This window comes from Delphinapterus leucas, chromosome 2 (assembly GCF_059928025.1).
Source record: "Delphinapterus leucas isolate spDelLeu-1000000601 "Yukka" chromosome 2, BTC_Dleu_Yukka2, whole genome shotgun sequence".
Lineage (NCBI taxonomy): Eukaryota > Metazoa > Chordata > Mammalia > Artiodactyla > Monodontidae > Delphinapterus > Delphinapterus leucas.
Window position 1 is genome coordinate 66898084 of NC_143130.1, and position 24425 is coordinate 66922508.

The window sequence follows — 24425 nt, forward strand, 5'->3', positions numbered from 1 at the left end:
CCTGCATCGGCAGGCGGACTCTCAACCACTGCGCCACCAGGGAAGCCCATGCTGGGTCTCTTTATCAAAGTCTTCGAAGGATTCTCAAACAGACTGTAAATGCCTCCGGGGCAGGGACCACAGCTTCACATCTCTGTATTGCATTGCACAGAGGGGGTGTGCTTTATAGATATTCATTAAAATGCTTAATTATTTTGCAGGAATATCAAATCAGATGAAGAGCAATGTTTTACTTAATCAGATTACAGAACTACTAGATTAAGGAAGAAACACATACTGATCAAGGAGACAAATTTTGCCCGTAAAGCAAAATAAATATTCGTGTGACTATCCGGCACAAAGGAAGCTGGAGGAGTAGGGCTATGTACATTTCCTAAGGACATGAATATCGACTCAATTCAGACAGAAGAAGTAGACTTCTCCCACACTGACATGTATATGATTCTAATTCAAGGAATAGTGTCTGACTTGGGAAAAGGATAGAGTAGAATTAGGAGATGCCGAAAGTCCTTTCAAGAGCTGTTGAAGCTTGGCTATAACAGTTGGATGGGAGCTAACAGAGGCAGCCCACAACTAGCAGCAGAAAAGAACTTTATCTTCAAAGCTCACCCCTTCAGGGATTTATTAGCAAGAATTAAATGTTTAAAGGAAGAGCAGAATCTGACCGGGGCTCTGCTTAATGCGAGAAGGGAAAAGCGTGCTCAGTTTCTCCTGCAGGGAAGAGGGGGGCCACCCTAGAAGGCAGATTTCCCATTTCTGAAGCTTTAACTCTTGAGAGAAAGTAGGGGACCTTCCGAAGACAGCACTGACAATGGAGCAGCAAAGCATGGGCAGCCTCAGCTGCTGGTTAAGAAAGTCTGGAAGTTACGGTTTTTCTCGGCTGTTGCTTCTTTCCTTAAGTCAACTGTATTTACTAAATGTCATTTAAACCTTAGAGATCTCTTCTTGAGGCTTAACTTGTATTAATTCCCTAATGTGGAAGCTCAGTGATCTAACACACCGCAAAAAGCCAAACTTTGCTTCAAAGAGGGAAGGCTTAGAGGCACTTCCGAGTGGGTTAGCGAGTGGATGGATTGAGGACAGCTTTATCGATGCTGGACGCACAGATAATGGGTTCTGAGCTATTACCCTAATCCAGGTAGGAGACCTGGGAGGGATTAGCAGCCCTGCTGAAGATGCTGTCTGCAGGTGCTGCTGGGAGATGTTATTCTCCCTGAAGGGACAGGGCTGTCAAACCACTTCCATAAAAATCTAAGACCCAGCCTGCTCGACAGCTGTTTCCTGCATTTGAGGAAAGCATCCCATTAGTGCAGAAAAGCAGGTGTGGGTGCTTTGCGTATGTCTGAGACAGATGATATAATTAAAAACAAAGGCAAATCTCAGCTTAACTCCTCCCCACAAAACAAAAGGCAAATCCAAGTACAAAAAGGCAAACTCAGTCTTACATTTCCAGGCAACTAGGTGCTAACTAAAAAGCAGAAAATGTGAAAACACAAGGAGCATAAGCAGATGGGGCAGAATTGGTTCCGGCGTCTCTGAAAGCTCTTCAAGGCAGAGCGACTGTAAAAGTAAAAAGAAAGCCCATGTAAACAGACGCAAGGGCATCAGAGCTTTCCTAAATCAAAGGGAGGAGTGCTGTCAGACACCAGGTGGAAAGTATGTAATGCAAAATTAAGTCTAGCAGTGCTCAAACAAATAACAGCATCTTTCCACTGTCTCTCTGGCACGGGATCTTTGGCAAAGACTTGGTTTTAGACAGGAATCATAAAAGCCTGTTGCTGAAGAGAAGGCGAGAACTGAATCCAAGTAAAAAACCAAATGCTCAAGGATCACCCTCTCTTGTGTGCCAGCATTGATGAGGAACCTCCGGCCACGAATCAGGATATCACTCTGAGATGTCTCCTGGGGCTGCCACTACCTGTAACAGGTAACCGAGAAGGGTCACGAAGCCCATCTCAGCAGCCTTTCCTGATGCTTGAAAGCAGGCCATGTCGTATCACCTGCTTAAATACCCTTTTAAAAACACGCTTGGGCTTCCCTGGAGGCGCAGTAGTTGAGAGTCTGCCTGCCGATGCAGGGGACACGGGTTCGTGTCCCGGTCCGGGAAGATCCCACATGCCGCGGAGCGGCTAGGCCCGTGAGCCATGGCCTCTGAGCCTGCGCGTCCGGAGCCTATGCTCCGCAGCGGGAGAGTCCACAACAGTGAGAGGCCCACATATCGTAAAAAACAAACAAACAAACAAAAAAAACAAACAAAAAAAACACGCTTGAAGGATGTGGAGAAACTGGAACCCTCATGCGTAGCTAGTGGGGATAGAAAATGGTGCAGCCACTGTGGAAAACAGTTGTGCAGTTCCTCAGAAAGTTAAACGCAGAATTATCACATGACCCAGCAATTCCACTCCTAGGTATATACACAAAAGAAATGAAAGCAGGGACTAAACAGATACCTATACAGCAGCATTATTCACTATAGACAAAAGGTGGAAACGACCCAAATGTCCATCAACAGATGAGTGGATACAAAAATGTGGTAGATACATAAAAAGGAATTAATTTCTGACACATGCTACAACATGGATGAACCTTGACAACATTATGCTAAGTGAAAGAGTCCAGACACAAAAGGACAAATACTGTATGATTCCACTTGTATGAAGTACCTAGAATAGGCAAATTCATGAGACATCAAGTAGAATAGAGGTTACCGGGGGTTTGAAATAGGGGAAAATGGAGAATTATTGTGTATTAGGTACAGTTTTGGGGATGATAGAAAAGTTCCGATAGTGGTGGTAGTTGGACAACATCATGAATGTACTTAATGCCACTGAAGAATACAGTTAAAACTGTTAAAACCATAAATTTTATGTTTATGTATATTTTACCACAATTTTTTTAAAAGGAGAAAAAAAACCACATGGTGTTTCACTTCTCCAAAATGCTCCACACTTTTTAAGAGCTGAACGTTCTTCTAGACGCTAGCTTCAGAAGAACGCTGTTGAGGCAGATGGTGAAAGTCTAGTGACTAAGACGTAACTCTGGCAAGCTAGCCCAAGGATTTCCAACATGAGGGTAGGCCAAATGATTGTCAGCAAGTTTGAAGTAATAGTGGGGGCAGGGATGGAACAGTGTGGAGGGGACAAAAGGCTGTGAGGAATGAGAACATATTTTTCTTCTCATGGTGATAGGGAGGGGGGCAGAGAAGGCACAGGTCCTCCTCCATGCCCCAGCTATGTTCTTCCTGCCAGTGGCCACGGGTGTATACGTAGGTCATGAACAAGGACTGAGCCTGGATCTGAGACCTGACTCCACCACTCATGAACTATTCCCCTCAGCAGGTCCCTCAACCAGGTTGAGCTCAGCAGCCTCAGCTCTAAATGCAGATCCTGATAGGACCCTGCCAGCCCAGCACCACTGTGAGAGCGCTACATTACACGAAGCAGGCAGACCCGGGATTCCTACAGTCTACGAGCAACACACGACCCCAGTACCATAAGTGAGGTCTCGTGATCAAGGTGGGCTAAGGATGCCTGAGCATAGACCCCCAAAATGGCTTCAGGAGAGCCAAGGCCTGCCTTGATTTCTGTATCCCCACTACTCATCCCAGTTGCTGGCACCTGGAGGGTACTCGAGGGAAGGAATGTCTAAGTCTGGACTGTTTGTCTTCAAGGAGTACACAGGGAGAACACAGACAAATTACAATAGATAAATTACAATAAAATAAAATACGGCGAGTGCCAAACTGGAGATACGATCAAAGTTCTATGGGAGTCCAGAGGAAAAATCTCTCTTTGCTTTTCCTTTTATCTATCTGCCTTTTATTCTTCTGCCATGTATTAAGAAAGCAAGCAAGGACTACAGATTCCAGAAAGGCAGGTGTTGAAAGGTGTAGGAAGGTGTTCTAAGCTGGAACTTCTGTTGACGGGGCTGTAACCCAGGGGCCCACAACCAACAGACCGAGTGAAAGATTGAAGGTAAAACGGAGGAGAGGGCTTGGATTTGGGAACTAAGAATTCAGAGTGAGCTGACAAACGCAAACTTAATGGTAGATAGAACAGTCATTCCAACAGCACCTTAGACATTTATTATTATCATTAAGACACCACTCTGAAATAAGTGAGCCATGAAACTTTAGCACCAAAAGAGAGCTTAGTGATCGCGTTGGCCAGGGTTTCTCATCTCAGCACTAATGATACTTGGGGCTGGATAATTCTTTGCTGCGGGGCTGTCCTGTGCATTGTAGGATGCTTAGCACCAGCCCTGGCCTCTACTCACCACATGTCAGTAGCAACCCCCAACCTTACCCAAGTTGTAACAATCAAAGATGTCTCCAGATATTGCCACATGTATGGGTATCAGGGTGGGGGGCAAAATAGTCCCCAGTTGAGACCCACTGTATAAGGAAATGGTCTTTTACCCTGAAAGGACACTGGAATCACCTAGGAGCTTAAAAAATCCTGATACCCAAACCGTGCCCCAGATCTATTAAAACTGCAGGTGGGAGAAGGCATGGGCATATTTCAAATAGACCTCCATATTTCAAATATTATACCTCCTGTGATTCCACTGTGCAGCCAGGGTGAGAACCAGTAACCCAGGGAGATTAAGGAGCTAACAGTTACTGAGTACCTCTAAGATGCTGGGTATTTTACATACATCTCATTTGAAGTCAAAGGCTCTACGAAATTAGAACTGTTTCTCTGTTTTACCTATGAGGAAACGGAATCTCAGAAACATTAACAAACTTGTCCAAAAGCATCCCAGTTAGAAATGGTAGCTTTGCAAAGGGCAATTTCAATGGGCAATGCTGGACTGAATGGAAAACAAATCAAGAAGTGGAGATGACATAGGAACAAGAGCAGAGAAATGTCACTTGAAGCACTGGATGCAGTCTGAGGTGGAGGTGGAAGGAGTAAATACGTGATTATAGGTTTATACCACAAAGAAGCCATTTTCTTTTCGTTTTATTGGAGTGTAGTTGATTTATAATGTCGTGTTAATTGCAGGTGTACAGCACAGTGATTCAGGTATATATCTATTCATTTTCAGATTCTTTTCCCTTACAGGTTATCACAGAATATTGAGTACAGTTCTCTGTGCTAAACAATAAGTCCTTGTTGTTTATCTATTTTAGATACAGTAGTGTGTATCTGTTAATCCCAAGCTCCTAATTTATCCCTCCCCCCACCTTTCCCCTTTGGTAACCAGAAGTTTGTTTTCTATGTCTGTGGGTTTAAAAGAGACCATTTTCTGATTAGAATGAGGTCATCACAGGGGAGATGCTGAACACACGGGCTCAGTTGTGTTTCTTTCTTTGTTCTGCTGGGAAGAAGGAATTACTCCTGGAGAGACAGTTGGTGGGTGGTGGGGCAGAAGGACACATAACTAGAACAATTAAGTTAAATCAGGTAGGCTTTTGATGTCTAAGAAGAAAGGTACACATTTTTACACTTGAGCCAGCATAATCCTAGATGCTTCTGGCAACGGGTAGAAGAGAAGGCTGTTTTCTATTTAGCCATTACAAGCAAAAGTAGAGTTTTGTTAAGCAGCCATTGATAAATATCGGAACCTTGAGATAAGAAAGGGAAACTATGAATTAAGCCCTTGCCATGCGAGAAGCTTTATGTTTATTATCCTATTGAATCCTTGCATGCCTCTAGGAGGTAGTGGTTTTGTATCTACTCCATGTTGCCACTTGCCCATATACACTCAGAGGAAACCTCTTAGACAGCAGACTGACGCATACTGAGGTCTGTTCCATTTTAAGGAAAGGTAAGTGTCTTAGTCTGTTTGGGTCACTAGAGCAATATATCACAGACTGGGTGGCTTGTAAACAATAGAAATTTATTTCTCACAGTTTTGGGGGCTGGGAAGTATAAGATAAAGGTGTTGGTAGGTTCAATGACTGATGAGAGCCTACTCCCTAGATGACTCTTTTCCCTGTAACCTCACATGGCAGAAAGGGGTCAGGGATCTCTCTGGGGCCTCTTTTATAAGGGCACTAATCCCATTCATGAAGGTTCTGCCCTCATGACCTAATCATCTCCCAAAGGCCTCACCTCCCAACACCACCACCTTGGAGGTTTCAACAAATGAATCTGGGAAGGATGTGAGCATTCAGTCTACTGCAGTAACTGAAGGAAACCACTTAATATACCTATAATAAACAAATATTCATTAACTTTATAAATGTAAATTGGCAACTAAGGATAATCAGTCCCTGGAGCAAAAACAAAAACAAGGGCAAATTACAATATAAATTCTTAAAAGTTAGTTACGTAAAGAAAATTCCTTACTTTGATAAGAGGTATCTATCAGAGTCTTCAGCAAACATCTGTTAGAAGCATTCCCATTGTCAGAAACATGATAAAGAAGTCCACTATCAATATGATTATTCCAAAAATTTTTAGAGGTCTGAGTCTCTAAGTGCGACAACATATGAAAGAAATAGGAGGTAGAATACTTCAAGGGAAGATAACATTAATATTATCTACAGATATCACACAATTTTCCACCTAGAAAATCCATGTTACATAACTGAAAAACAATTCTATTAGAGTTGTTAAAAGAGTCTAGCAAAGTGTACAGGTATAAAATAAATAAACTGATTTAATATGCATTAGCACGAGTAATTGGAAATATAATGGAATAAAAATCTTATCCCATATTAGGAAAAACTATAGCATAAACCTAATAAAACATAAGCAAAGTCTAGGTAAAGACATTTTATTAAAGAACATAAAACAAGGAGATATACTATGCTCTGGAATCAAAAAAGTCAATATTGTGAAGACAATTTTTTCTTCTTCAAGTTAGTCTGTAAGTTTACTGCACTTTCAATTAAAACCTCAACAGGAGTTTTATAGATTTTGACAAATTGATTTGTAAAGTGTATGTAGAACAAATGTACAAGAAGACCCAAGAAAATTCAGGAAAAAACAAAGTGTTTGGGAAGAGTCAGAGAGTTGACCTATAAAAACTTAAAACATATGAAATTATAGTAATGAAAAAAAATGGTACTAAAGGAGGAAGAGACAGACAGATCAATAGACCTGAACTGAGAATTCACAGGTATATCTACAGATATTTAAATTTAATATATGGTAGAGGAGTCATTTCAAATTAGTGAGGGAAATTTAATAAGCATTATTGGGAAAATACTGTCTATCTATTAGGAAAAAGACAGATTCCTACCTCACACTGCACACAAAAATCAATTCCAGATGGATTAAACATTTAAATATAAAAAGAGATTATAAAAGTAATAGGAGAAAATATTAGATAATAATTTCATAAGGTTGGAGGTGGGCAGGTCTTCCTATGTAAGACAAAATCCACTAGCCATAAAAAGATGATTGATAGAGTTGACTAAAAAAAGACTAAAAGTTTCTCCACAGAGCAATAGATATCATAAGCAGAGTTGAAACACAAGATAAAGATGAATAAACATACATGAAGAGAACGGTTATTATTCATAACATATATGAGTTCTTAAAATCAGCAAGAAAACTACAAACACAATTCATAGCAAATTCATAGAAGGAGAACAAATAACAAAAATGAGTGGTCAGGAAAATGTAAACTAAAAAGGTATACTAAGGGGCTTCCCTGGTGGCGCAGTGGTTGAGAGTCCGCCTGCCCATGCAGGGGACACGGGTTCGTGCCCCGGTCCGGGAGGATCCCACATGCCGCGGAGCGGCTGGGCCCGTGAGCCATGGCCGCTGAGCCTGCGCGTCTGGAGCCTGTGCTCCGCAACGGGAGAGGCCACAGCAGTGAGAGGCCCGTGTAACGCAAATAAATAAATAAATAAAAAATAAAAATAAAAAGGTATACTAAAAATTAAGTACATTCATAATATTTAGTGTTGGTAAAGGTGTGGAGAAGTGGTTCTTTCATGAACTTTTGGTGGGGGTATAAATGGGTACAACTAAATGTGGAGAGGAATTTTGCTTTATCTTTCAGAATTTTAAGTGTTCATTCCATTTGACCTATAAATTCTATTTCTAGGAGTCTATCCTATAGAAATATTTATGTAAGTATGAAAGGATACATATTAGGGTATTCATGGAAGCACTACTCGTTAAAGAACCATTCTTCAAGTTTTCTTCTCCAAGAATTTGCTCTGTTTCTTCTAGAAACATCTTTTTCAGTTATTTATCTTGGGTTTTCTCTTTCAGGCTTTTAAAAAATGTCTAGTGATCCTTGGTTGTCCATTCATGTTATTTTCAATCATCCGTTGATATTTAAGACAAAAGTGGTGGGAAGGCTGCCTGAGAACTCTGTACACATTGGCTGAGCTTATTAACAGGCCAAGTTCTAGGAGATGGGGTACCAGTCACTCAGCAGCTTCTTCTTCCAATTCCAGAATGAATACTGAGGTCTTGGAGCACCAATCCTCTCAGCCACGCCGTTTTGAATGAGGAAGTCAGTGCCAGCATTCTGAACGTGTGTGTGTGGGCTGCCTGCTCACATACAAGTTTTTTCACTGTTTCCCTGTTTTTCAGCTCCATTCTCCCTTCCCACCTTCCAATTTACCTGCTGTCCCCCAGACTCACAGGCTCATGGGGCTCTGCATGCAGGTCAACCCCCCTTTATCACAGTCCCCTCTGCTACCTAGGCTGTGATTTCCTTTGCTCTATTAGTGAAATTTCCTCCACCTACTCCTGAGAATTTGTTCCAGAAATTTGTTAAAATCATGTAATAGATGCCCCCCCCCCGTTTTTTTGGTGGTTATAGGATATACCTTCTCTTATTCCTTTAGTGTCATTTTGATGAACCTTGGGAGGAAGGGAAGAAAAACTCATGTATGCAGTCTGCCATCTTGAACCACAAATCGAAAGTATTATTTGCAATATTAGAAAACTGGAGCCAGTCTCAACATTCCTCAGTAGGAAAATGCTTAAATAAATTAAGTTACATCTGTTGTATGGAATATTCTTTACTCAAAAATAATGAATTAGCTTATTATATGCATTGCTATGAAAAGTTATCATGATATAACATTAAAATAAAGGAGCACATTGCAGAAAGTGTATATAGTAACATGAATTTTAGAAAATATATATTTATTTGTATTTCCACAAAGGACTGGAGGGTATACACTGATGTGTTAAGAGTGGTCCTTTATCTCCATCTTTACACTTGAAACCAGTGGATCAAGTGTGAGGTTGGCATGGAAGAAGAATTTCATCTTTTTGCTCTATATCATCTGTATTGTGCAAATTTTTTACAATGCATGTGACTAAATCTTTGGAATTAATCATCATACATGTGAGGCATCATATTATTTAAATACTCTAGTCTTTCCCACATAGAAAGCTGCTCAACTAACAAATTAAAGGCTTGCAAATTACAGATGATCCATGATACTTGATTTTTAAAATGCTGACCACTACTTTCATTGTTTAAAACTTTTAAGAAAGCGTGCTTAAAAGTAAAGGTATTGCCAGTTTATTTTAATTTTTTAAAAAAATTTATTTATTTTTAGCTGTGTTGGGTCTTTGTTGCTGCGTGTGGGCTTTCTCTAGTTGTGGCGAGTGGGGGCTACTCTTCGTTGCGGTGTGCGGGCTTCTCATTGTGGTGGCTTCTCCTGTTGTACAGCACGGGCTCTAAGCACGCAGGCTTCAGTAGTTGTGGCACGCGGGGTCAGTAGTTGTGGCTCTTGGGCTCTAGAGTGCAGGCTCAGTAATTGCGGTGCACGGGCTCAGTTGCTCCGCGGCACGTGAGATCTTCCTGGACCAGGGCTTGAACCCATGTCCCCTGAATTGGCAGGCGGATTCTTAACCATTGCGCCACTAGGGAAGTCTGCCAGTTTATTTTTAAAAGTTTATAAATCTTCAAAAACAAAAAGAATCCCTTCTAAGTCTAAAGCTCTATGACAGTGTAAACATGTTGGCAGGTAGAACATGTCCTGTAGAATCAATTTTTGCTTGGTATGCTTTTATGTCTGATTTCTTAACTGTTACATAATGACATTAGTAAATTGAGCTGGCTGAACTATGCCAAACTTTGATATTTCAGCTAAAATAATTTCACAACATCTTATTAAGGAAGAGGCAAGTAATATAAAATGTCAATCATTTTAATAAAATTAGATTTAACTTTTTATTTCTAAAGAGCAGGGTTCAGAATAATTCAAGTGGAAAAGGAGACTACATAGTTTACAATAGATACCCTGGTTCTAAAGTATTTTCCATGAAAAAAAAAAGATCTAGGAATCTATAATCTACCAGCTAGTCTATATTTTGGAGCAAGTGAAAAATTCAAATAAACACTGAAAAGTGGAGCTCATTTCTGCAGAACTTCATTGGTTTCCAACCTAAAATGAGACAGATAAACATCCTATCTCCTGAAATCTGTGTATCATTAAACGTCGTGATTTCTTCAGCGTTGCTCAGAGAAATAGTAAGCATCACGAGGTGCTGAGCTGGCCTGTCTTCCCAGCTACACATGGGCCAGAACCCCTTGTGAGTTATGGCAGGGCCAGGGTCAGAACTCAGGCTTTCAGAATCTGAGTCCAGCAGGTCCAGTTCTTGATGGCCAAACCAAAGAAAGCCATAAACTCAAGAGTCAGGTTGAATGCTCCATCACTATTTACATATTAGCCAAGGCTTTTGGTATATATGCCGCTTTCTTCTGTGAAGTTTTTGATTTTTTAAAATTGAAATATAGTTGATTTACAATATTATATGTTTCACATGTTCAACTTACTGATTCAATATTTTTATAGATTATACTCCATTTAAAGTTATTATAAAATATTGGCTATATTCCCTGTGCTGTACAATATATCCTTGTTGCTTTTTTATTTTATACATAGTAGTTTGTATCTCTTGATCCCATACCCCTATCTTGTCCCTCCCCCTTCCCTCTCCCCATTGGTAACCACTAGTTTGTTCTCTATATCTGTAAGTCTGTTTCTGTTTTGTTACATTCATTCATTTTTTAAAATTGGTGTATAATTGCTTTACAATGTTGTGTTAGTTTCTGCTGTACAATAAAGTGAATCAGCTATATGTATACATACATCCCCTGCCTCTTGGACCTCCCTCCCCCACCATCCCACCCATCTAGGTCATCACAGAGCACTGAGCTAACTCCCTGTGCTATACAGCAGATTCCCACTAGCTATCTATTTTACACATGGTAGTGTATTTATGTCAAACCTAATCTTCCATTTCATCCCACCCTCCCCATCACCCCTGTGCCCACACATCCATTCCCTACATCTGTGTTTCTATTCCTGCCCTGCAAATAGGTTCATCTGAACCATTTTTCTAGATTCCACATATATTTGTTTCATTTTTTAGGTTCCACATATAAGTGATAACATACAGTCTTTGTCTTTCTCTGTCTGACTTATTTCACTAAGCATAATACCCTCCCGTTCCATGTTGTTGCAAATTGCAAGATTTTATTCTTTTTTTTTATGGCTGAGTAATATCCCATTTTTTGTACCACATGTTCTTTATCCATTCATCTGTTGACGGACATTTAGGTTGCTTCCATATCTTGGCTACTGTAAGTAATGCTGTTGTGAACATTAGGGTGCGTATAACTTTTAGTATTAGTGTTTTCCTCTTCTTCCAATATATACCCAGGAGTGGGATTGCTGGATCATATGGTAGCTCTATTTTTAGTTTTTTGAGGACGCTCCATACTGTTTTGCACAGTGGCTGCATCAATTTACATTCCCACCAACAGTGTAGGAGGGTTCCCTTTTCTTCATATCCTTGCAAAGATTTGTTATTTGTGGTCTTTTTGATGATAACCATTTTGACAGGTGTGAGGTGATAACTCATTGTGGTTTTGATTTGCATTTCTCTGATGATTAGTTATGTTGAGTATCTTTTCATGTGTCTTTTGGCCATCTCTATGTCTTCTCCATGACATTTTTCACAGAACTAGAACAAATACTACTAAAATTTATGTAGAACCACAAAAGACCAAGAATAGCCAAACCAATCTTGAGAAAAAAAAAAAAAGCTGGAGGCATCACACTCTTTGACTTCAGATTATACTGTAAAACTACAGTCATCAGGCTTCCCTGGTGGCGCAGTGGTTGAGAGTCCGCCTGCTGATGCAGGGGACACGGGTTGGTGCCCCGGTCTGGGATGATCCCACATGCCGCGGAGCGGCTAGGCCCGTGAGCCATGGCCGCTGAGCCTGCGTGTCGGGAGCCTGTGCTCCACAACGGGAGAGGCCACAACAGTGAGAGGCCCGCGTACAGCAAAAAAACCCCCCAAAACCAAAATACTACAGTCATCAAAACAGTATGGTACTGGCACAAGAACAGACACATAGATCAATGGAACAGAAAAGAGAGCAGAGAAATAAACCCATACACTTACGGTCAATTAATCTATGACAAAGGAGACAAGAATATACAATGGGAAAAGGATAGCCTCTTCAATAAAGACCTAAATGTAGGACTGGAAACCATAAAACTCCTAGAAGAAAACATAGGCAGAACACTCTTTGACACAAATTGTAGCAATATTTTTTTGACTGTCTCCTAAGGCAAAGGAAACAAAAGCAAAACTAAACAAATGGGATCTAATTAAACTTAAAAGATTTTGCACAGCAAAGGAAACCATCAACAAAACAAAACGACAACCTATTGAATGGGAGAAAATATTTGCAAATGATATGACCAATAAGGGGTTAATATCCAAAATATATAAATAGCTCATACAACTCAGTATCAGAAAGACCAAACAACCCAATTAAAAATGGGCAAAAGGCCTGAACAGATCTTTTTCCGAAGTTTTTGATTTTTAAATTTCAATTTTCACATACTAACTCAATAATTGCATCTTTAGTAAATAACTCCAGATCTTTTTTGAAGCAAGCAAAGTAAAGAATGTCCTTTTTTAAAAGTCAGAAGACCATGCATGTAAAAACACTTGGAGACTAAAGTACTACACATGTAGCATGACTACTATTATTAACTAAGCAAATAGCCTAGAATAAGTCATTTAAATATTGTGGGTTTTAAACAAACCTTTAAAAATGAGGTGATTAAACCACCTTCTCCAGCACTAATAATACAAGTCCTTCTGTTTTCATAGAAATCTACTTTCTATCTCTGTCAAGTTTGGAGACTCAGTCATTTAAACAATTCCGAGTATTTCACAAGGCAAATTTGATTTTTATTACTAATAACCCAAAGGCCATTCAGGGAAACAATAGGGCAACTGAAAAAACTTGTTAAAGGTGTGCATTTTTGAAAAGCAATGATACACATTCGAACTATTCATTTCCTCTACGTTGTGTATTCTACAGAACAAATGTACGCAGACAGCCAAATAAGTTTTGTGCATCAAGTCAAATTTTTGTACAAAATACAGTTTACATAGCCAGAAATCACAAGGTAAGAAAACCAAAACTTTTATCATGACCTGGAAGATTGTGGAGAACCCTACTACATACCTCTTTGAAAAATGTTTCAAGACAAGAAAAAAAAGAAAGAAAAATGTTTCAATGTTTGAAAATGTATAACGTGAAATACAGTCATTGGAAAGTTCAAAAATAGCTTGATAGACCTGTGCTCTAATAGCTTACACATAATCTCAAACAATTGCATGCAGTTTAACTTTGAACATATATAGACTTCCCAGAACAGGAAATTTCATAGGATTAAGTGGAATAGGGGAAGAGAACACCTGTGATGAGAAAAAGACCATCCCATCCACTGTGCGCTTTAAAAGAATGAATTTTATGGTAGGCGAATTAAATCTCAATAATAGAAGGAAAGAAGAAGAAAAAAAAAAAGCCTTCTGGGTGATGCTACATCCCAAGTGATGCTTAAGTGCCCTAAACAGGAGGCCCTGTTCATCACTTCTGGAAACTCCTTTCACTCTCGCCTGTTCTTCTATCTCTACTCTCCCCACTCTGGCCACATGGCATCACGTCATACTGTCATGGACTCTGGGCTTCTTATGCACCCCACTGGTCACTGGGCATAAGAAGTTGAACATGATTTTCGGAATCACCCTTCCATTGATTCTGGGTACTTCCATCCTCCTCTGCCTCCTCTTCATCTTTTTTAGGGAATTTCAGGGAATTAGGGAATTTGTATTCCATGAAGCTTTGACATACTGACAAGCTCTCTGAGACAAAAGAAAGAGATTGAACATTTGTCAACTGCTAATAAGTGCCAGGGGCTCGGTGGGGTCCTGAATATCTGTTATTCTGTGGATTCTCATGAATACTTGTAAGGTCCAGATTCTTATTCCCATATTCTAGATGAAAACACTGAGGCTCTGAGAGCAGCTTCCACTCAGACATCTGGTGGGTAATCACCCAGATTATCTATTTTGCCTTCGGAAGGCACAGCTTAAAAGCCACTTACTGAACAGAACTAATTCGAGCCAGGGAAATTACTAAGAACTACGCAAAGCTCACAAAAAGTGGCATTGTTTGCTGGTGCATTTGAACACAGTCACACTTAAAGCAATCCCTCAAAGAACATTTTCCATTCTAGGAACAGGATGTTTGCGAAGATTTGCTCTTTTAATAGTACAAAAGAAAGGAAGCAAAAAGACCATTTTTTTTTCTGCAAATAAAAATAACACACAAACATCTCAGGGGGAAACTAGCCTTATTGCCACTTTGGTGGCTCCTGGGTTTGCCAGAGCAAATGTAATAGCTTTCCACTATTAATTGGGTTTGTTTCAGAGTCCCATCTGCCATCCCTTCCTCCTGTCACCAATAAAACCAAGTGAAGCTAATTTTGGATGCATTTGCCCAGACAAAGATGGAAGAGCTTCAGAATCTAGAGTTCTTGAGTTGTCTTCTGGGATGGTCCTCGTATTCGAATTTATAAAATTAATGATCTCTCAGTTGCTGCAGCCATTGACTGCTGCATGGCCAATGGTGTACCAGAATTGCTCATGGGTGTTATCTCTTGGTAGACTACCACGCTTGGAGATAGACTGCCTGGCTTTGAATCCCAGCTCCACCTCTTCCTTGCTGTGTGACCTTGTCAAGTTACATGATCGCCCTGTGCCTGTCTCCTTATGTATGAAATGGGGAGGGGAATAGCTCCCATCTCCTAGGGTTGTTGAGAGGGTTCAATGGTTTAATACCTGTACAGCACCGAGAATAGTACCTAGCGTATAGTCTGTGCTATTTAAATTTCTGTTAAATAAATAATCAAAAAAATAAAAATGTATATTGCTGTTCATTAAATGTTTTTAAAAAATTGCTTTCCTTATACCATTTGTTAACTGATTTGTCCATGTTTACATGAACTAGAATTGCTAAAAATTAACTTGCAGGACCTGATTTGCTTTGCATAAAATCAGCCAGAAACAGAGAAGGAAGAATCAACAAAGATCTCCTTTTGTGGGAAAATGGGTTAAAAATGGTCTCCCAATATTGACGATATTGCCCAAAATGATCGCTGACGGGTTCTGCAGCTGTTCCAAAGACACACACATACTGTTGCCCCAGGCTGATGAAGCAGAAAGAAGAGAAAAATGGCTTTTGCTTTAGACCCCCGCAGAGTGAGAGACCGGACAGGATCACCAACTGCCCCTGTGCCCCTGAAATTCCAACAGAAAAAGACTGGCAGATCTCTTGGCATTTCAAAGAGCCTCCCCTATTTCAGAGAAACAATTTAGGCCATTCCTGATTTCATAGCCTTGTTTCTCTTGGAAGGAAGAAAGACCGGTTTAAATATGTAGATATTAAACATTTCCTCGCAAGAAGGACTTTTTTACTTTCTCCATATCATTTCAAGGGGAGGCCAGGTAGTGCTTTGACATTCCCCAGTGGCACCTTCTACAGGTCCAAGGACCTCTGGACACTGCCGTGTCACAGTCCTGGAAGGAATAAATCATCTTGTAGGGACAGCTGGTTTCCTCTGGAAAAAGATCAAGCTTACCCAAATAGTTGTTGCTCTTGTACATCTCGGTGATGTTGATTTTTGTGGCTCCTTGAGGAATCTCAACAACCCGGTGGTAGCCCAGGCTGGTGAGGGCATGCTTAAACACACCCGACACAACCTGACAGCCCGTGTTATCGCCTCCGCACACCCCGCATTTGTCCACGACTTTGTCGGAGCCTAGGTAGTCATCACAGCCAATGCTCTGCAAAGAGGTGGAAAACAAGAGACTCTTGTAGCATATGTCAGGAGCATCCCAGGGAGGAAGGGGAGAGGGGACGACTGAAGATCCGTTGGTGGGTCTCGACCTGAACTTCCTCCTTGCCCCCATCCAGATCCTGTAGATAAGCAAGTTCATTCTTCCCTTGGCTCAACAGATTTCCACTGAGCACCTAATCTGGGCAAGGAACTTCTTTCCTAGGTTATGTGTGAAATGTGCGTTCTAGGGGCGAAGTGGAAGCCACATCAGTAAACAAGTAAGTAAAACAAGCACACTTGGTAATCGGGAGAAAAATAACACAGAGAAAATACATAAGGAGGGTGTGGGGACTGGACATTTATTAAACAGGTTGAACAGTGAAGTTGTCCTGAAAATCCATCCCCCTGTTGGAAGTTTTTTGGGACTTAAAACTGGAGTTTGTCCTCAAGTCTTCTGTCCTAAACGACAGACGATACAAACACTTAGCCAAGTACCCCCACCAGTAGTGTTCTCAGGCCCTGTTTCTTAGGAAATTAAATCAAATTGGTTGAGGTCTGGGTCCCCACTGGTCACTGTGACTCTGAAAAGCTGAGCAGTTGGGACTTTTGCTTGGCTCGTCTAAAGCATTTTTCCCAGGGCAGAAGGGCACAGGGAAGCAAGGACCAGAAACATCGGCAAACTGGATGATATGCATCTAAATAACGGGATACATCAGAGTTTAAAGGAACTCTGGCCTTCCTGCGTTTCCTCCCCAATGAATCTTCTCATTATTCATCCCAAGATCTTTTTGCTTTATCTTCCCCCTCCCTATTCATGTGTTTCTTAGGCAATTTAACCTTAGGACCGAATGGAATGGGCTTCACAGAATCCTCTTCCACGTCTGCAGCTGAGTCCATAGGACTCACATCCGTGTATCCTGAATTTGAAGCTGGGACATGTGGTCTGAACAGAGAAGATTCTGTCACACTTCTGTTGGCAGATAGAAGTGAGCTGATTATAGTTTGGACAATGAAATATCGGGATGACAGGATTATTTCACTGGGTTACGGGGATAGGAAATGATACTTGAAATCAGAATGGTATTTTACGACTTGAGACACATGTCTGCTGAATCAGAGGTTTGTGTTGGTTCTGGAATTCTAAGAGCAATCGTCAGACCCCACCTCAGGGGCAAAGTGCTCAGCAAACCATTCAAAGTCCACTTTTGATTTTGTTAAACAGTCCTGGGTCTGTTCATGTGGGTCCTACAGGCCAAATCCTACAGGCAGAGTCAGATCAAAAGGTTTTCATTCTTTCCCCTCCGACTTCTTGTTTGACTGACACCTTTCTGCAGGCACTGCACATTTGCATTATTATTTCCATATTCCTGAGTGCACCTTAGTCCATCGACAATAACTGGTCTCTCTTCACAAATAGCTTCTCTGTAAAACATTATTTCTGACAATAACAGAACATCATCTCAACATGTTCCTCCACATCCAATTAGCCTTTCAAAGTGCCATGTTTGCTATGAATTTCTCCTCCCTCAAATATTTCTTGCCCTTGCCCTGTGCACGTTTTAGCAGAAAAATAAGGAAAACGCCTTCTGTGCATGGTTTCTAGCCCGCGCCCCTGCTCCGGGTTCTCCTTTGCTTTGAAACAAACAAACAAAAGGGCCACCATCAGCAGAAGTTTGGGAAAGTAGATCCCACGTTGCTAAAGAAAGATTCTAACTGAATGGAGATGCCTCTGATTCTCACTGAAGGGGAAGATGAACAGAAAAGCTGATAGCACTCACACCCTGCCCTGTCTAGCAAAATCTTAACTTCTTCCCTTCCCCACTACATGATCCATTCTTGCTACCGCTGGCCTCAGCTTAACCCAGATGGAGCTCATTCCCTTGGGGCACTCCAGGTAAAGGCAACAATGTGTACCAAGGCACAGAAGTAGGAAAGAACACTGAGGAAGCAGGAAAGCATGCTCATAGACAGACATGGTTGAAGTGTAGGTTTGCTGCTAAGGATGAAAGGAGGCTGGAGAATTTAGCTGAATCCGTTAAGGATCTTGTTTGCCAGGGTGAAGAATCGGAATTTTATTCTATCATATCAACAACCACTGAAGAAGACGGGGGCCATCCTCAGATTTGTTTTTCAGGTGATAACTTTAGCTGTAGTGAGGAGTGGGTCTTAGAGAGGGGAGAGCAGGCAGTCCAGTGAGTCTTTCTCTTGTCAGTGGGGTGGGTGGGATATTTCAGGAATGAACAAGAACCTCCGAAGACAGGGACTGACTTTGCATGAATCCTCAGCCCGCAGCCCAGTTAGAATGGGATGAGATCACAAGGAAATTACACAGACGTGGATTGCTTCAGACAACCACACACACAGACAAAACAACATTTTATCTTGGAAATAGACACTATATTAAAAGGCTCTGCACATTCCAAAGGATCCCACACCAGATTTCCTGCACCACACTGCCACTCAGGATGAATCTAGACAATGGGGAGGGAGGGCTGCAGCAGTTTTTCCTGGTAGATGTCTAAGAGCCTGGAGGTTGGCTTCAAGGGTGCATGTGGCTGCACAAGTGATGCCAAGAACTGAAGGAAACATCCTGCCTCCTCAAAGCCCATCTCTGGACTCTGAGCATCCAGGGTTCACTCCTTAAGAGAGAAGTCAGAACAAGGAGTGTGTGAACCTTCTTTGAGGGGTGATAAAAGGCTAACAGAGCACCCTTCTCGTGTTCTAGTGCCTAGCCAGGGTCTTCGAGAGGCTCAGCTGCTATGGAGTTGCTAAATGTCCCACATGCAGTTCTCAAAGCAGGAGGGACAACCCCATAACGCGAACTGGGCAGATGACGTGCTTTCAAGACCTTTATTTTTAGCACTGAGGGCATAGGTAAATTACATATCTGACAACTGTCCCTTCTCTTGCATGGGGCTATTATGAAGATCAGATGATATAATGAGGGAAAATTTGGACTTGGAGTCCAGGCAGGGCATGGCTAAGGAAGTGACCTTTGGGCTAGAATCTGAAGCACAAGAAGGATCAACCATGGCAAGATCTAAACACATAAACACACATTTTATCACTAATGTTGTCGAGTGACTGCACTGGGCGAAATCTGGGAAATCCCAGGCTGACTCTGACACGGGTCCTGACTCTGGGAATTTGAATCTAAGTGGGGCGATTAGACACACATGCAGAAAATCACACGCTATTGGGCAACGAGGAGTCCCTGCATTCTCTATGTCATGCTGGGCCAGATCAATTCTCTTTTAGAAAGCTGATAATTAACAATGGGGTGCATAAGTCTGCAGAATGTGGCAAGAGCCCGGTCTGAACTAGGGGAATGATGATGGCATGAAGAGGATTTGAAAGATGCTTAGGAAGCAAAATGGACAGGCCTTTGTGAGGTAGAAGGGAACTCAAATGATTATCTTCCTCCTACCCCCCCTCAGCATCATTAAACCTAACATTTACAGTCTTTGTCATATTCCAGGTCCTCTGAATATGTAGTTTTCTCATTTAATCTTAAAAGCAATCTGTGCTATTGCTGAAAACCTAGGAAACTAAGACTTAAGAGAGAGGTTAGGCAACTGGCCTAAGGCTATGCTGCTAATAAGAGGTGGGGCTGGATTTGACCAGAAATCCCGTTTTTGTAACCATTATGCAAAAACTGCCCCCCTCCAAAGGATCAGAGGTCACACTGAAGGTTCTAGCTTTGTCGAAGGAGAGGATGGTGGCTGTGACCTAGGTGCAGGGGAGCAAGTTCAAAGCACTGTTACTATAGTGACTGTGAGAGCTTGGTCCAGAAGTGACTCTGGCATTCTCCTCTTCCAGCATTATGCAGCACCAAGCACACTTTGTATCTCTCTCACGTTGACTGTTTTACCATTATACACACAGAAAGTGAATAAATATTTTAGCTCATCTTTCCATCACATTACTGTCACATAACTTTCTTACTGTTATAACTTTTAATTTTGAGATAGTTTAAGACTCACAAGAAGTTACAAAAACAGTACAGAGCATTTCAGTGACCCATCACCCAGGCTCCTCCAATGACAGTATCTCACATTAGCACAGCATGTTGTCAAAACCATGCATATCATGGACATCAGTATAACATAGTAACTCAAGGATAAACCTTATTTGGATTTTGCCATTTTTTACCTGCACTTTCTCTTGGTGTACAGGTCTACACAATTTTATCACATATATAGCTTCGTGTGCTTTGTTGCTTTCTTTAAAGCAGCTGGTATTCTCCTCTAAAACATGGAGGTATAAGTTGATAAGTGGAGCTGATGTCATTTAGCAGGAAAAGCAGTTCGGCATGAGGGAAAGAATGTTGCACTGGGAATCAGGAAACCTGGAGCATAGCCCTGGCTCAGTCCCTGACTTATGTGTGATGCTGGGTGGCTTGCTTCTCTCTGGGCTTGGTGCTGAAAACATTTCCACCACCATCCAGATCTTTCAGGGGACAGTGCTCAGAAATGAATCTGACCTGAATTCTGGTTTGCAGATCAGAAGTCTGGTCAACTGGTCTCTGATGGCGTTGACTTAACAGTGCTGGTCTGTGTCTCTAAACTCTTTCAGAGGCACCACCAAAGTGCCATCAGGGGGCACCTAAGGTGACACTGCTGGACCTGGGTCTCGTGCTGGCTCTGCCACTTAGGAGTGCTGCATCATTGGACCTGTTGATCAGCCATTCTGAGCCTCAGTTGATCTGTGGCTGGGGCGGTACCTCATAGCACTATTGGGAGGATCAGATGAGGTAAACACGGAAGGCATTTAGCAGGATGCTGGATAGGGTGGCTTCTCAGGCAACTCTGGGCTTATCATTGTCTTCACAGACTTGGTTTCAGCTGGAATCTATCCATTTTAAAGTAAATCCCGTCCTTATATAAGTGTTCAGACTCACTCTTATTTCTATAACACTTTCTATTACTTCTCAGTTGCAGATATTCTCTTCTTCATTTGGAGAAATTCAGAAAAGCGTGAAGCGCTAAGAAAGGGCCAAGTTCTTCATAAAGGTAAGACAGCTTACGTGGCTCCTTTGCACCCTTACTGCTCCAATAGCATTGAGTGATAAAGGACAGAACAAACATCTGGTCCCTGGCCCCTGATCTATACTTCATCTCTCTCTCTCTCTTTTTTTTTTTCGCTCACCATGTACTGTCGTTCAAAAGAGATATTTCTTGTTGTTACAAAGGCAATTGGACAAATATCATATATCCTTATACTCTTCCAGTGATTTTTGCAACATGTTGTAGGAAAATTTTATAGGTTGTAAGCCAACACGGGAGAAATTGATCAAGAATTGCCTCCAATTGTATGCCAAAATTAACCTAAGTGAAATTTCCTGTGGGAAATGAGCAAGCTGGATGACATATTTGGTGGTGAATTTCACAGGGAGGAGGCCTCTGTGCATCATGGCAGGGTAGGCTGGTGCCAGGCGGGCAGATAGCGGAGCTTCTGATTCCCTAATGGGAAGCAGATGTTTCTGTGTGTGCTCAGGAAACACATCAGATAGGGTAAACTCAACTGGTCGGTTAGATGACACCGACAGGTAAAACAACGTGCCTTAATAACCATGCTCTCCCAACAGTGTGGGAGAACGTTATTATTAAAACGATTAGTCGCTAACACCAATTTACTTACATTCATGGTGAGCTAATTCGTGGAAATACACATGGATGCCAAAACTTTTATTCATGACACCCTGTTGAAAGCAATCTTTTGCCTATGATAAATATCTCCCTCTTATTACGGTCAGGAATGTAGATCAATACCACCTTCCTGGAAAGCTATTTAGCGATATATACTGTCTGACCCAGGAATCCTTCTAGGAATTTACACTAAGGAAATTATAAGAAATGAGGCCAACAATTTCTCTATGAAGGAGCTCATCACAGTATTATTATTAATGAAAACATGGAAACGTCCTAAATGTCCGACATAGGGAAATAGTTAAACAGTATACAGAAATCCTCTGGGAAACACGGGAGGGATCTTTTTCCAGTTGTTTTTCTCACGAAAATCTTCTAGCACTTGTGCCAGCACGACTGACCCTCAATATAGTTTGGTAAATGTTTCCTGAGGAGCCTGTACTATGTGCCAATACGGTGTTAGGCAGGGGAGGCATGAAGGTAAAACCAACACGGTTCCTACTTATGGTCTAACTCAGGGGTCAGCAAACTACTGCCCACAGGCCGTATCTGGCCCATCACCTGTTTTTATAGATAAAGATTTGTTGGAACACAAACATGTCCATTACTTACAGTTTACTCACTGTCCGGAGCCGCTTCTGTGTTATAACAGCGGAGCTGAGTAGTTGCAACAGAGATCGTATGGCCCACAAAGCCTAAAATACTATGATTTAGTGATTTACAGGAAAAAAAAAAAAAAAAAAAGCCAACCCCTGGTTTAAATCAAAAGGCAGACACGATGCCCTCTTTCAATATGGCATGTATATGTTCAGAGGGAGGCATGCAGAGCCCTGCACAGACAAGGCCGAGGCTCAGGTTGAAGGCTCCAGTCTGCCCCTGACTGGCCCTCATCCCGCTGCCCACTTGATCCGTCCCAATGTGTCTCAACTATAATACGGAAGGCAAAGAGTTACCTTCTACCTCAGTCGTTTTCTTCTTTTCCTTAAGCAGAAAACACATACTTTTCAAACAAAACCTCATGCAGAAACAGAGAGAACTCCGATACGTAAAATGAGAAAAGCAGAACTGTTCTGGTTGAAGAGGGGCTGGCAGGGTTTGGAAGCCCGCGTCTCACCTTCCTGCTGGCTCTTCTACCTCACGGCCACGGTTTCTCAACTGCGGCTCTAGTGCCAATTTGGCCTAGATAGTTCTTGGTTGTGGGGATTGTCTTTTGCATTGTAGGATGGTTAGCAGTACCCCTGGCTTCTACCCACTGGATGCCAGTAGCAACCCTCCCCCTCAGTATGACAAACAGAAATGTCTCTGGACATTGCCAAATGTCCCTTTGGGAACAAAACCACCCCCGGTTGAGAAGCACTGCTCTAGTTTATTCCACAGCTCACGGAACACCTAGGAGCACAGACCCCCTGGAAAAAAGCTTTAAAACAATGGCAATTTCCTAGAAGCGCAAAAACAGTCATCTGTAAGTGTCAGAAGCTAATGAGCACAGAATACTTAATTATCCAGTTTTAAAAAACACTTCCCCACTGTTATCAGGCTAGCCAGTAGCCTTCTAGAGCTCTTGAATCTCGCCTTTCGGCTAAACTTCATTATGAGCAGGATTATGTACTGGAAAGAGCACAGTGCCTGGTATACAGTAGGTGCATAGTAAGTGTTGAATGAAGTAGTAGCTGCTTGAGGAATCAAGAGATCAAAATGATAGGAACTTGCTTCTTGAACTGGATCATCTCTAAGTCTCTTCTGGTGCTAAATTGTTTCTGGGGAAAAAAAAAAAGATACAGCCCTGATGTGAAGAATCCTGCCATGTCTGAAGTCAGAGGAGTTTGCTTCATGTAGACCAAATTAAATTGGAAACAGGAATCAGCGGGAAACAAACTGACAATGTCATTCATTTGGAGGGAAGAAATGGTCCATGCGATAAAAGGTATTTTGGCTTCCTTAAAGAAGGTAATTGCGAAACTGGCAATCTGGTTTTAATGAAGCTTATGGCTGTCCCTTTTCAGTACCTCATCTTATTTCATTAGAGAATAGCACCTTACCAAGTGATTCCACTGGAAGAAAATGTTGGTGCTCTCCTAGGATAAAATTGGGTGAGAATCAACTACACGAGTGTTTACAAATCTGAGGGAAGTGGTCCTGAGAGGGAAACATTTGATACGCAGTGAGAGAATTACCACCCCTCTTCCCACTAGGGTCGTCTTTCCCTGGAGAGTAGGGGTATTCCAAACTCTAAAATTTCAGTGCTTCGCTTTCATGATCTTCCTCCCTGACGGACTGAAATGGCTGGGGGCGGGGCATGAATGAATTACAACAAGGACAGCCGCTCTATTATAAAAGTAAGGTGTCCATATTTCTGTACAGAATAGTAGAAACCTCTGGACTTCCACTTTACTTTTAAAATGTAAGGCTGACTGGTAAATTCTCTGTTTAAAGAGAATTCTGTTTAAAGTATTTGGTCAGATTGTATCTTCACTCTGTAGGGCCTCAGGAGGGATGGGTCTGTGAGGAACTGTGGTCTGGGCAGCCAAGGGGTCAGGGTTAGGAAGTTTCTTGCAGAAAGGAGCAGAGCGATACTTGTCTACACTCTACAGGGCAAAGTTCTGGAAGCCAGATTACTAGCAAAAAGGCAATAGCGAGTTGGGCGGATGAACTGTGCTCTAGGATGGAGGCTGCTTGCACACTGGCCCAAT

The 24425-nt window shown here is 41.7% G+C and overlaps 1 protein-coding gene across 1 annotated transcript in view; it reads right to left on the bottom strand.

Moving 5' to 3' along the window:
* Positions 1–24425, bottom strand: part of THSD4 (thrombospondin type 1 domain containing 4) — a 569301-nt gene that overhangs the window by 80129 nt on the left and 464747 nt on the right. The window contains exon 7 of the mRNA XM_022579923.3: positions 15890–16094. Within this exon, the coding sequence (XP_022435631.1) occupies positions 15890–16094 (205 nt within the window). The remainder of the gene's footprint in view (positions 1–15889; positions 16095–24425) is intronic.